At 48.0% G+C, this 13,252-nt stretch overlaps 1 protein-coding gene across 1 annotated transcript; it reads left to right on the forward strand.

Annotated features, from left to right (window-relative positions):
- The first annotated feature begins 8,050 nt into the window (after positions 1 to 8,050).
- On the forward strand, positions 8,051 to 10,788 carry LOC123168385 (diacylglycerol O-acyltransferase 2D). The gene is made up of 9 exons (XM_044586254.1): positions 8,051 to 8,507; positions 8,661 to 8,735; positions 8,849 to 8,934; positions 9,136 to 9,242; positions 9,345 to 9,500; positions 9,637 to 9,723; positions 9,946 to 10,043; positions 10,134 to 10,221; positions 10,456 to 10,788. Exons 1-9 carry the CDS (start codon positions 8,263 to 8,265, stop codon positions 10,555 to 10,557), a joined length of 1,044 nt encoding a protein of 347 aa, XP_044442189.1. The 5' UTR covers positions 8,051 to 8,262; the 3' UTR covers positions 10,558 to 10,788.
- Positions 10,789 to 13,252: the final 2,464 nt, after the last annotated feature.

Consider the following 13,252-nt stretch of genomic DNA (forward strand, 5'->3'; position numbering starts at 1 on the left):
GAGAAAGATGGCCGAGAGGTACCCAGGCGACGGCGCGGCGGCGAACGGCTTCGGCCGCCGCCACCTTCAGGAGGCGGAGGCGCGGCTGTTGTACGAGGCGGAGTACCCGGCGCCCCCGGACATGCGGGTCCGGGGACGTGGAGGCTGAGCGCCGGCGGTGTCCCGGTGCCACCGGTGCCCGAAGGGGCCGCACGGCGGGCCGAGATCGCCCGCATCCGCTCCTCCCTGACGGAGGAGCAGCGGAACGAGCCGCGCTACGCCGTTGATAGCCACACCCTCTGGACCATGTACTTCCAGCGCCGCTGCGAGGAGCAGATCGCCTCCGCCAACAGCGTCATCCCGCGGGGCCGCTTCAACGCCGACGGGCGGCGCGAGTGGTGGGGCGTTCAAGGTTGCACCCTCGAGGCCGTCCTCGACCACATCGAGTGCGGCAACGTGCCGCGCCTCGAGTACCCGCCGCGACCGTCCTTCTCTTGCCGCCGTGGCAGCTCCTGGACGTCGCGGCGGATGGAGCCGGGGTCGTCCTTGTCGTTGGGCTCCGGCTCGCCTGCCACGCTCCGCCCCGTCAAACCCGAGCCGGAGGAGACGCCGCTCGGGCGCCGCACCCGCATCGGCGCCCTCGTCATCAACGAGGGTGCCCGGCCCTCCCCGCCTGCTCCGGCTGAGGGGAGGCGTTCCCTCCGCCTGGTCCGGCCGAAGCCCGAGCCTGGGCTGCTCCCGGTGAAGCCGGAGCACGTCGAGATGGCAGCCCCCGACGACGAGTCCGCCCTCAAGTGGGCGAAGGAGGACTACGTCCGGGAGCAGTGCATCGGCAGCCCCGGGCATATGCGGAGCTCCAGGCCAGGCGCCGCGGTCGCGAGGAAGGCGGCGTCATCGTCCTCGACAACGACGAGGAGGACGAGGTCGGGCCGTCCAGCGCGCCACCGCGCCTCGGCGACCCAGGCCAGGGCTGCAGCAGGGACGGTGCCAGCCCGAGCAAGCCGCGCGCCGCCGCCGCCGCCGACGATGATGGCGACGGCGGCGACTACACCCGCTTCTACAGGCTCCTCGGCATGTAGATGGTGGCGACGGCGATGGCGGTGGCGGCTAGACGTAGTTTGGCGTAGTTTTTAGGCTAGTTCAGACGTAGTTTGCATGTGTTCGTCTTTTTTTACAAATTTTAATGAAGTTTCGCCGAGTTCATTCAAAAATCGCCGAGTTTGCGCATATTTCGTACGGAAAGTCGCCGAACCCGGGGCGACCTGTGGGCCGACGACTGAGAGCTAGGTCGCCCCCACGTGTCAATCTAACGCCGGCTCGCTTTCAGACTGTTCTTTTTCGGCGTCCTAGGAGGCCGAATGGATGGAGATGCTCTCAGTCATGCTGGCCTCTGCTAGATACTTTTGGCAACCTGAGAAGATGAAGAAGTCATTGTTCCAGGTATCATGTCGTGGCGTGCTGAATTGCTAATTTGCGTGCAACAGGAAAATAACCTAAGACTGTTTAAAAGTGCCATCCGTGTTTACTCTGTATCTGTAGCAGCCTTCCAAAAGAAACGAACTTGAGTCAACTTATTATTCGTATTACTCCACTCGATTCTTGGTGAGGAAGTTTACTTATTTATTTTGAAAAATCCTCCTGGTGAAGAAATTGAAGTTAAGACCAAGCAAAAACATTTAAAATAAAACTCTAAAACTTTATCCATTGTCTCTGATGAAACATAAAGCAAACAACCTAATGCCCTCGTGTCTCCGATCAAAAGGATATCATCAGATAAGATCACAGGAATAAGTTGTACACATCCTATTCCTGAAGAAGAAATAGAAAACAAATATAAAAATATGTCACCGTCCAGCGACGGTGAGGTGTGACCCTGTTTTCGTACGAAGACACGATGCGTATAAAATGTGCGAACCCTTATCTGCTTCCGCTAGATCACGCGTCCTTCAGATATTCCTCTTTGTATTCAATGCCGATCCTATTTGCCTGGACCATCTGAAGTACGTAGGTGCTAGGTTCTTAAACAATTTCAATTCATGTTTTTTAAAAGCCAGCTCTATGTATTACTCGTGGTTGCAGTGTCTATTATGGGGCAAAGCCCGACTCTCAACTCGCTCTCGCATCGTCACTTTCTTGATTTCTCCCGCATAAGAAAGAATGGCCGGTCCAGTTTTTTTTCATGTCTTATTATAAATTAGGATGGAGTGCATCCAAACCGATTACATCTTATACACCTACACCTACTATTAAAGGGAATAGATATTCTTGATTTGGTTCCGCTTTCTTTCGTCCCGTTTTAAGTATTTTATGTGCACTATTTTTTTAGTTTCGTCCGTTCGACAAACATACGTGCAAACAAAGAAAACCGAGACATTACGAACAAAATCAGGACGTACCTTTAAAGGAAACTTAATTGAAACAAAAGCGAAGTGGCCTGCCACACGTCGTAACCTGACCCAAAAATATATACATGGGAGTCCAAACTAGCTACGAGCTGCAGGGTGCCGGCTACCTTGATTCTTTCCCAGCTAAACACATGAGTACATATCAAGCAGGTTGGTGGATCGAACCGGCGGTGACTACATGGCTGGATTAATTGCTCCTTGAGAACTTGCACTGATTCAACTAATAGGTGCACAATCCTAGCTTCAACGAGTCAAGTTAGTCTTTTATTAGCTACTTGATTTTATTTTCTTTTCCGCTCTTCCTAGCTGAGCGTCCATGCATCAGGTTTTCATAGCTTAACTGACTACACAATAAATAACTGTTCTACAAGGAGGAGAAAATGAGGTATTTTCATATTCCTTCAATTCTTTTTTTTGCCGGCTCATGTATTTCTATCTGACATGATATGGATTTTGCATAACTCGAAACGTGCTAGAGAAATATTTTGCAAGGATTGGGACCCTCTCAGTGCAATACAGATTGGCATGCATGTTACCTTTCTTTGTTCATCTTCAAGGAGAATTACTTTTTTTGGTCATCTTCAAGGCCAAAATCATATTATTAATTTCATCGTGCTTTCAGGAAAACTGACACTTACTTGTGCTAATTTGCATATCTTGGTATATGCAAAGAAGTAACTGAACAACTACCCGTGCAAGCTCACATTGATCAATCAAGGTTAGCTTTTCTATAGTACTGATTGTTGAAAGCACACAATTTTTATTCATCTGGGAATAATTGATGTGTATCGTAAATCAAATCATCGCTTATGTTTTAGGCCGTGTTTAGGCTTAAATCATCATTTTTTTACTAGGATGGGAGAGTGAGGTGAGTTTTTCTCCCGCTGCAACGTACAAACATATTTAGGTGGCACTTTCAGATTTTATTATACCATGATGACGGTCGTTTCCATGTACAGTGGGCACAATAATTTCTCTCCCGTTGCAACGCACGGGCATATGTGCCAGTATACACCAAATCAAAGATAGGGGCAACGGCGGCTCGTTCTGCCGGCAGTAGGGCTCGTTCAGTGGTTTTGGAATCTTGATGTAATTTTTATTATATTTGAGGTGCTTTTTACTTCAAGTAAACTTTCATAATAGATCTGAATCATTTTCGTAAAAATAAATAAAGGAAGCAAATGAGTCAAATTTTTTACAGCATGGTCCAAATTATATATGAATACCTATATTTTTCCGAAAATCCGACAGGTAAAAGCAAAACAAGCACATGTGTACACATACACGGGATAATGGGGGAGCCTGGCTACAGCTAGTCCTTTGCCTCCTCCCGCAAAAAAAAAGTCTTTTGCCTCCGTCACTGGTATATACCTATCACTACTCTTTAAATTTTTATGTAGACATATCCTCAAATCGTAACCGCCATTACATTGAACTATTTTTAACAAATTTTTTCAAAAATTTAGAGTTCACGACAAACACCATCAAATCAACGTTGTCGCGTCGGCTACCGGTCAGTTCGTCAAGTTCTAGGACGGCAAGTGGAGTTAGATCAGGGCCAGGCGTTCTATGTCGCCCTCTACTCTTATGACACTACCTTGCGCGCCGGCCTATGCGAGTCTGTCTTCAGCATTGTAGTTGAAAACGAGCTCGCTTTCCATCTTGACGAGCTATGTGCTTCCACTTTACCGCCGTTAACGGTGTTCATGTTGTGACGTTGAGTCTTTGAAGCGCTAAACATTAAGGTCTCTTAATTCTCCGATATGGTAACAGTAGAATGTGCGCCTTCCTGCCAAGCTGGGTTGCGTCCTGTAGGAGGCCTGCTTATTCGGTCGGCGTTGATGAGACAATCCTCTCTTAGTTGACGTTCCAAAGTGATGGAAAAGGTAAATACCACATTGCAAAATGCCTATTATGATTTGCAAGTTGCGCAAGCTCATATGCTACATAATGCAAACTGATTCCAAATATAGTTTCTCTCCGTACCCACACTAATGCAAATTCCAACTCTTCCAGGCATGCAGGTGCTCACGGTAGATGTGGTTCCAAGACAATAGAAACAACAAGTCATCCTCTTCTCTTATAGTCACCCCCAATCTTGAAGATGGTGAAACAATAAAATATGGCATGCACCATGGCTTGGGGTCACAAGCAAAAGGACATTGCCTTGGACATCTTCGCAGTATCAAAGGAAACTAATCGGAATTTTAAGTGTGTCAGGTGGGGAGAGGCTTGGATAAGAAACAAAAACACCTCCACCGAAATCAGTGTAGCCCAATTGTAAGATTTCCCCCCCTTGGACAATTCCACAGGAGGTTAACCTCAGTGATAAAGTTACTGACACTAACACTTGAAATCTCACCTCTAGTGGCAATTTATCTAGCTCTTCGGCATATCATGCACAATTTTAAGGAATTGTTGTGACAACAGGCCCATCATTTGAAACAATTGGACGCTGCCAAAATGGAAATTCTTTGCATGGCTTATCATGCAAGATAAAGTCTGGATTGTTGGACATCTCCAAAGCATAGTTTCTATAACCATACAGGACAGGCAGTCCGACCGGAATAACTGAAAATCGGCGCCTTATCCCTTTTGTAGGATGCATTGGTATTTTAGTAAAGAAATATGGAGAAATATTCATAAACCCCCTGACCTTGAGCCGAGGCACGCTAAAGGACCGATAACCAACTAGGCTAGCAACACTTTATGATTTATTAATGGGTTACATTCAATATTATGTGTATTCATTTGATTTGAGGTCAATTTTTCTGAAAAAATAACATAAATATTTCATTTTTGTCACCACTTGACCGAGGAACCGGCGGTCGACCGGTGAAAACCTGAATCTAACTGGTTCGGTTTGTTTAACTATGCTCCAAAGAAGAGGATAGCCAAATATGAGTTTTGAGCTATGTAGAAGAAACCAAAGACCACCACTGCATCTGCATTTGGAAAATGGTTCACATTGGCTTGGGCTTGATTTTTTGAGTATTGACTACTGGGCCAACTTCACTCGGTCACGACAAGGTGGTCTGCGATGACTCATCCTCTAGGAGCCAGAGTAAAGTCATGACCACCCTCACCATGCTAGTCTTTCGGAAGATATGGATCGAAAGAAATACACACGTCTTACACAATCATCCCCTCCCTTGTACTCCACCTGGCATGGCAGATAGATCGCCTGCTTCGGCTGGCCCTTGAGTCACTCGCATCGTACGAGTCCGCTGGATCCCCATCCGCTCCGCGCGCATCAGCTGGATTTAACGGAAAGGATCTTGGTCAGAAGACCAATCACCCGCCTCGTGCGCTCGTGGATTGGGGGTCAGTTTGGTTGGTGTCCTCAACACCACGTCTGGGAAATATTCGTGCCTGGCACATGCCTGAGAAACTGGAAAAAATTGCCTGGTTAGGCAAGTGGAGCGAAGCCCCGTTTGGATGAAGACCTCGCCTGATGAGCGCTAAAAAGTCAATCTTTTGTCTGACACAACGAATTGATTCCTTCTCAAATGCCTCGGTCCTTGAGCCCTATGATTAATAAGCCCAGGCTGCTGCTCCAGGCAGGCCCAGGCGTCCAAATTCGCTAGCCTGGACGAGGCTAACCAGGTTGCCTGGAGCAAGCATGTTTCTTTCTTTTATTTTATAAATCTAGACCAGGCTAATCACCTTGCATGGACTCACAGGCCAGGCAGATGCTTCATTTCCCAGGACCATCCAAACAAATACCAGGCAGAGTCCAGGCAGAGCCCAGGCCAGACGTGCAGCCCCCAGGCCTCAAACCAAACACGCCCTGGTTCCCCTCGCAGGATCTCCTCCTCTCTGCCGCACGACTGATCCGTTTCGTGCTGCGTGGAGCAAACAGTTTTATTCCGGAGAAGGCAACACAAAGTTGGACCGTCGTGGGTTACACAAATGGGCTTGCATAGCAGCCCGTAGAAAACCAATTAAGCACAGGCCTCCGAAAAGGTCTCCAGAATAGCGGCCTATTAGGACAGCCAGCCCAAATCGCGCTAAACTATCCTTAGAGAAAGATCTGATGGCCAGAAACTAATCACACACAAAATCCGTTGGCCAAAGACATTGAGGGTGTGAGAGAGCTCGCTTTAGGCTCAGTTTTACTGTCCTTAATTTCACAATGACACCGATCATTATTGCATGTATTAAAGCATAAGCTGGGGTCGGTCTACATCACGTCACAAGAGTAATCATTTGTTTTTCCTTGTCTATGATCTAGGTCATGTACTTATTATACTCTCTTCTTATATTTAATAAAAAGAGGCAAATTTTGCGTCCTTGTTAAAAGATACACCCACGCCGACCTCGCCTAACACCTTATCCAAAGCCGCATCAAAGGTCATAAAAGACAGAAAGAAATTTGTAGAAGAATGATAGCTAATCCTGCTCTTCAAAACTGTGATTGCGATATGCTAATGCAAACGGTCTTTGCCAAATACTCCCTCTGTCTTAAAATAAGTGACTCAAGTTTGTACTAACTTTATACTAAAGCTAGTACAAAGCCGAGTCACTTTTTTTTGGGACGGAGGGAGTATATCTGATTAAGATTGTGTGTCGACACTAGTAGTTTTTCAAAAACAGGTTGGAAAGAAACAATCGAACCCGACAACACCTCAGATTATCTCACCGGTCCATCCAAATCCGACAAGGATTTTTTCAAAAATGTAAGTACATTTTTATTTTTGAAAAATAAAAAAAATCATGCGCGTAGAGGATTATATAGATATAGAAATATATGCATGTAAAATTTGAAAATTAAACACGTCTGTATACGGCGTGTACAAAAAATTGACAAACTGGCCAATGAAGAGTGCAACGACTATGTTTTAGCCGTGTATACACGTCTTCAGATGTCCCCTAGGTCCAGAAAACCCACTCCACACCACCTTGATCCTCTCCACCGCTGGCAGCTTGGCGCCTTGGCCAGTTGGGGAAAAAAATCGTACACAGGAACAGTGCGATTATTTTCTTGGTTTATTAATTTATAGAGACCGTTTCTGAACGCCTCTAGTCGACAAATTATTCTTCACGGCATTCTTGTGCTTCAATCCTACGACCGCGCACGTTGGAATCATATCTCCCTGGTTTCAAAAATGAGAAAAAAAGAATCGTATCTCCCAAATTCGCGTTGAATTCCAAAGATGTTACGTGGAGGGGAGTAGAACGTGTGTGCGTACAGCTTTTACGTTTTTTGCTCCTCCGAAATTCCTCCCGTCCCACCCGCTTTCGTGCACCCCAATTCGCGAGGCACGGCACTAGCAGCACAGTACTCTACCACCACAGTGGCAGCCCGCAAGTCAGAGATCGGTCCAGAGACAGCAGCGGCACGCACGACCGGACGTCCGGCGCGCTCGGCAGGACCCGACTGGACACAGGCAGCCACTCCCACTCCGGTCGTCCGAAACCTCTCGTGCTCGCGCGTAGGCGGCCGACATGCGAGCGGTGGCATCTGGCGGGCAACCCCGCCGTTCAGAGATAGCAGCGGCACGCACGACCGGACGGGCGGGGCGAAGCAACCCGTGACGTCCCGCGGGGGCGAAGAAACGAGCCGCGCGGCGGGGCGCGGGCCGCCACGTCGAGCGCATGCGGCGCGCACACGACACCCGTACAACGAGACGGGAATCGGCTTTATAAGACGCGACGCGGTGCTCCATCCGAGGCACCGCACCGCACCGCACCGCATATCCGACGGTCGAGGCGCAACCGCACCAAACGCGTAAGCAGCAGCAGCAGCACCTTTGCCGGACGGATCCGCCCGCCTCCGCGGAGCGTGAGCAAGGAAGAAACACCCGCCCGCGCCGCGCAGGAAGCGGCGGAGACCAGGAACTTCTTCTTCTCCCCCCTTCCGTCCCGCCTCTGCAACATGGGCGCTAATGGCGCACTGGATGACGTGCCCGCGGGCGTGGTGGGGAAGGAGGAGAGGCCGCTGGCCGAGGGGCAGCAGGAGGAGGAGGAGCAGGAGGAGGGCGGGGCGACGGTGTTCCGGGGCACCAACTACTCGCTGCCGCGGACGATCGCGGCGCTGGCGCTCTGGCTCGGGGGAATCCACTTCAACGTCCTCCTCATCCTCGCCTCGCTCTTCCTCTTCCCGCTCCGCCTCGCCGCCCTGTGCGTCCCGTCCCTTTCCAATCCTTCCTTTTCCTTTATTTATTCTCTTTTCTTTCTAGCACTAGCATAGCAGGAGGCCAAAGAGCATCTCCTTTCCTTGCTTCTTTCATCTTCCATGGGTCAGTGCTGACTCCTTTCTTGATTATGATGCAGGGTGGTGGCGCTGCAGCTCGTCTTCATGTTCATCCCCCTCAACGATGAGGACAAATTGGGCCGCAAAATCGGCAGGTCCATTTCTCTCCACCGACTTCCTTCCATTATTCTGCAAATTGTTACAATTTGCTCGGTTTTATTCGTTCTTGGATGTTCAACCGATGGCTCTGCTATGCTTGCGGTCGCAGGTTCATATGCAAGTACGCCATGGGCTACTTCCCGATCAGCTTGCATGTGGAGGACTACAACGCCTTCGATTCCAGCAGGGCTTACGGTGAGCTTCCTCTGAATCAGTTTCCATATATGGATGCAATGATCATCATATCTAGCTCTTTACTAGATTTCCCGGGCTAATTCGGTCTTCAGCCGACGATTCAACGGCAGTCTTGCTGCTGACGATATCAAAAGGGCAAAGAAACAGAAATCTGTTTGGTAGAAAGTCTGTGCCTGGCTAACTTGTGTGCTATGTTTGCAGTGTTTGGCTATGAACCACATTCTGTGCTGCCGATCGGCGTGGCGGCTCTGGCGAATCATGTCGGGTTTATGCCTCTGCCTAAGCTCAAAGTCCTTGCGAGCAGTGCGGTAAGCTCCCTGAATTTGCTTGCAGCACAATGCGGCTGATTAATTTAATTCAATCGATCAGGGCTGTGTTCTTTACTCTGTTCAATGGTCCATTTGTGTTAGGTGTTCCACACCCCATTCCTGAGGCAAATATGGACATGGATAGGATTGATTGCTGCAACGAGGAAGAATTTCTACTCCTACCTTGCAGCTGGTTACAGCTGCGTTGTGGTGCCTGGCGGTATACAGGAGATTCTTCATATGGATCATGATTCCGAGGTTTGTGCTTGTGACACGTGGATGACATCCTTTCTTGTATCATCCATTGACGAGGAGCATCGACTTTCTGAGTTAAAATAATCTTATTACTCACTCTTCCAAAGTTAAGTTTGTCCAACCCTTGCGTGTTTTGCAGGTTGCTTTCCTTAATTCAAGAAAAGGGTTTGTCAAGATAGCTATGCAGGCTGGCTGCCCTTTAGTCCCTGTTTTCTGCTTCGGACAGGTAAAATGCAACATTTGGTTGCTTAACTGTAAAATGTTGAAAGCAAACTTGAAGAAAATTGAGTTTCCCAAACTTGAAAACATATGCCACTCACACAAGGAAGCTATGGAATATGCTTAGGGTCATGTCCCTGCAAAGTCAACCCTGTTCTTCGTTTCTTATCGTTGAATACATTCCTGAAGAATTACCAATCCTGATTATCTGTTGTTATCATCTGGTCAGAGCAAAGCTTACAGGTGGTGGAGGCCGGGAGGCAAATTGTTTGTGAACATTGCTAGAGCACTTAAATTTACTCCTATTATCTTCTGGGGAAGATATGGGTAACTCCCTGCGTGTTAATATATTTATTGTTGAATTTGCAATATCGGTTTGGATGGCTTTTCATCATCTACCTGCACATCTGAATGCAGGACACCGATCGCTTTCTCGGCACCTATGCATGTGGTTGTTGGTAGACCCATTGAGCTGAAGAAAAATCCTCTGCCTACCATTGATGAGGTGAAAACTCATAATCACGCAACTGCTGCCAGGAACAATTTTGTCAATCTACTGAAAAGCTAGAAGAGGAAAATAAGTTGATTACTTGTAGGACTAATCTTATAGTTCATCTCTGCATGTTCCCCTACACTGTAACAGTAGCAGTATTACTTCTTTTACCATCTCATTACCAAGAAAAGCATGTTTGCACATTGTTTTCAGCCGTCTAAAAACAAGTTTCCTCATTGTCGACAGATAAACGAAGTGCACGGACAGTTCGTCGGCGCCTTGCAAGAACTGTTTGAGAAGTACAAGACGAAAGCCGGATATCCTGGCCTCCATCTGAGAGTCCTATGACACTTTCTTGTGGAGAATAAGTGGCTTGTAATATCACGGCAATTCGGCCACGCTTGCGGCCTGTTTGATCATTGCACGATCACTAGTACGAAGCTGGAGTTTGTCCGAGTTGTTAGGCCATGATGTTGGTACTGGCAAGTGTTGATGATCACACGGCGCCTTTCCTGTAACAGAATTGTCAGTTCCCACTGGTTGCTCATAATATAAAGCCTCGTGCAAGTCGATCCTTCAGAGGAGATCTTGGTTCGTTCTTTGCTTTTAGACTATCCACAATGGAGAGTAACATACACTATTGACATACACATATCCTTAGACTATGTTACTATCTTCATAGTGGGTAATACAATACACATATCCCTAGACTATGTTACTACCTTCATAATGGGTAATACAATAAGTATGGTAACATGTAAAGCCTCATTTATTAGGTCATAGACTCATATTGCATTGGGACATATGATGTTACAGTAACTAGCTATAGCTAAGTTACTCAAACTACCTCTCTTCTTATTAACTCATTGCCATATAAGCAAATTTACCGAGTTGAACTCAATATTACTGCTGAAGTTACTCTCATTGTGGCTAGTCTTAGGTTTGGATGATTGCTAATCTGCAGGATATGAGCTACACGCATTAGACTACCCATAGTGGGAGTAACATAGGTAGTAACATCACACATATCTAGGTTAAATTGATGATGTGGCATGTAATAAATGAAGAAATAGATGAAAGTGATAACATAGCTAGTTACTACTAGTATGAGTAACATCACTCATATCAAGGCAAGATGTGTCTATAGCCTAATAAATGAAGTGCTTCATATTACCACACATATGTTACTCCCCACTATAGAGGTAGTAACATAGACTAGTAACATGGGCACGTTACTATCATTGTGGCTAGTCTTAGTCTATTGTACGAACATATACACGGAGTATGTCAGCATGCTGTCATGTGACTGGTCGTCCTAATTTTTATATAAAATAAAAAAGATGGATAAAGTCATAAGGGGCCGTCCACTGTCCGGACGCATCTGTTATGACTCCCTATTTGTCCATTCACATAGTCATGTTCCTCAATTTTTTTCCTACACATCTGGATGGACACCTCAGTCACGTTCCTCATTTTTCTCCCTATACGTCTGGTCACATGTGTCATGTTCTTCACTTTTTTCTATACATCTGATTGATGACGGAGAAGCAGAGAGAAAGAAAACATCCGAACAGGAACACTGCAGTCATGTTCCTCATTTTTCTCCTTATATATCCGGTCACATGTGTCATGTTCTTCACTTTTTTTTATACATCCGGTTAATGACGGAGAAGCAGAGAGAAAGAAAAGAAAGAATGAACAAAAAAAGATGTTCTGTGATAGGTTCAATCCTATGTGACGGATGCAGGATCATTGACCAGACACGTACGGTCACTCTTCATATTCATATTATATTTTGAAAGCACGCAAATTGTGTGTCATAACTTTATAAAGAAGAGAATTAGAAGTACAAGGTGACTACCACTCGCTATGAACAACGAGTATAACGTCACTCCACATCCAGCTAGTCCAAAGATAGCCATCTACAACAACATAACTACAAAGCAAAAGAGCTTACCTAAAACCGAAAACCTCGCCGTGCCTCAACCGACGTTGGTAATCACCGGAGAGCAGCAACTTCCACCAAGCATCCCTTGTCGATGCACCATCCCCTTTATAATACCTAAATGAGGTGACAAGAGGATGGCAGGACTCGAGAGGAAGGCGCCGTCTTGGAATCATCAGCATCAGCGACGACCGTACATTGCGCATGAGAAGAATGATCATGGGCAGCGGCAAACACCGAAAAAGCGCAACATAGGATGTCTAGACCATGTGCCTCGGCACGGTGCTCCCAAACAGAGGGACCGCATTAAGGACGACGCCATTGTGTCGATCCAGCACCGAATCAAGGCTTTCGCTCGAAGACAATTGCCAACACCAAGCAAGAGAGGGAGGTGGCGACACACTCGGCTATGCCTCGAAAGAGGGGAACAACACCCACGGATGCCATCGCCGCCGGCCTAGCCACAACATGACTGGATTTTCACCCGTACTGCCACGCATCTCCACGCCTCAAGGTTTAGGCACTACCGTCCATGAAGCCTTGCATCACCGCAACAACTTGCCGTCGAAGCCCCACAGATATGGTCCTCTCTCACCCTCACTGCCGAAAAGAACGCGACCCACAAAAGCACCATCCACCCAGACGAGGAGCCACAACAGCCAACCACGTCGTGCAAGAGCCAAATCCGCCCCGACGGCCTTCACCCACACCAGGGGACTGCCGCGCAACAAAATCAGCCCCAAGGCCTAGATCGAACCTGGCGGGATTCAAATCTAACACGCACGCACCTCCTTCGACCACTCCGGCGCCACCACCTCTGAGAGCACCACAACGCGCCCAACACACGTAGGCAGCCAGTCGCCCGCTGCCCGCCATGGACTCCTTCCTGGCTGGGCCTCTCAACGCCGCCACCACCATGGCCTTGAGCTCACGCCGTCGCCCCACCCTCTTCGACCACTCTGTTGCGCACCTGGCCTGGGTCCGCTTCTCCACCGCGCTCCCCGCTGTGCGCCGGTAACTGCAACCGCGAATCCCGCCGCCGGCCATCCCGCCACCATGGCAACCCCTAAGACGTTCCACTCAGCGCGAAAGGACCTG

This window comes from Triticum aestivum, chromosome 7D, assembly GCF_018294505.1.
Source record: "Triticum aestivum cultivar Chinese Spring chromosome 7D, IWGSC CS RefSeq v2.1, whole genome shotgun sequence".
In the NCBI taxonomy this organism is placed as follows: domain Eukaryota; kingdom Viridiplantae; phylum Streptophyta; class Magnoliopsida; order Poales; family Poaceae; genus Triticum; species Triticum aestivum.

What these genes read in the sequence shown, in the direction of transcription:
- LOC123168385 (XM_044586254.1), top strand. Translation starts at nt 8,263, where the DNA reads ATGGGCGCTAATGGCGCACTGGATGACGTGCCCGCGGGCGTGGTGGGG. An exon ending in TTGGGCCGCAAAATCGGCAG is followed by an intron (nt 8,736 to 8,848) that starts GTCCATTTCTCT and finishes TTGCGGTCGCAG; the next exon opens with GTTCATATGCAAGTACGCCA. An exon ending in ATATGGATCATGATTCCGAG is followed by an intron (nt 9,501 to 9,636) that starts GTTTGTGCTTGT and finishes CGTGTTTTGCAG; the next exon opens with GTTGCTTTCCTTAATTCAAG.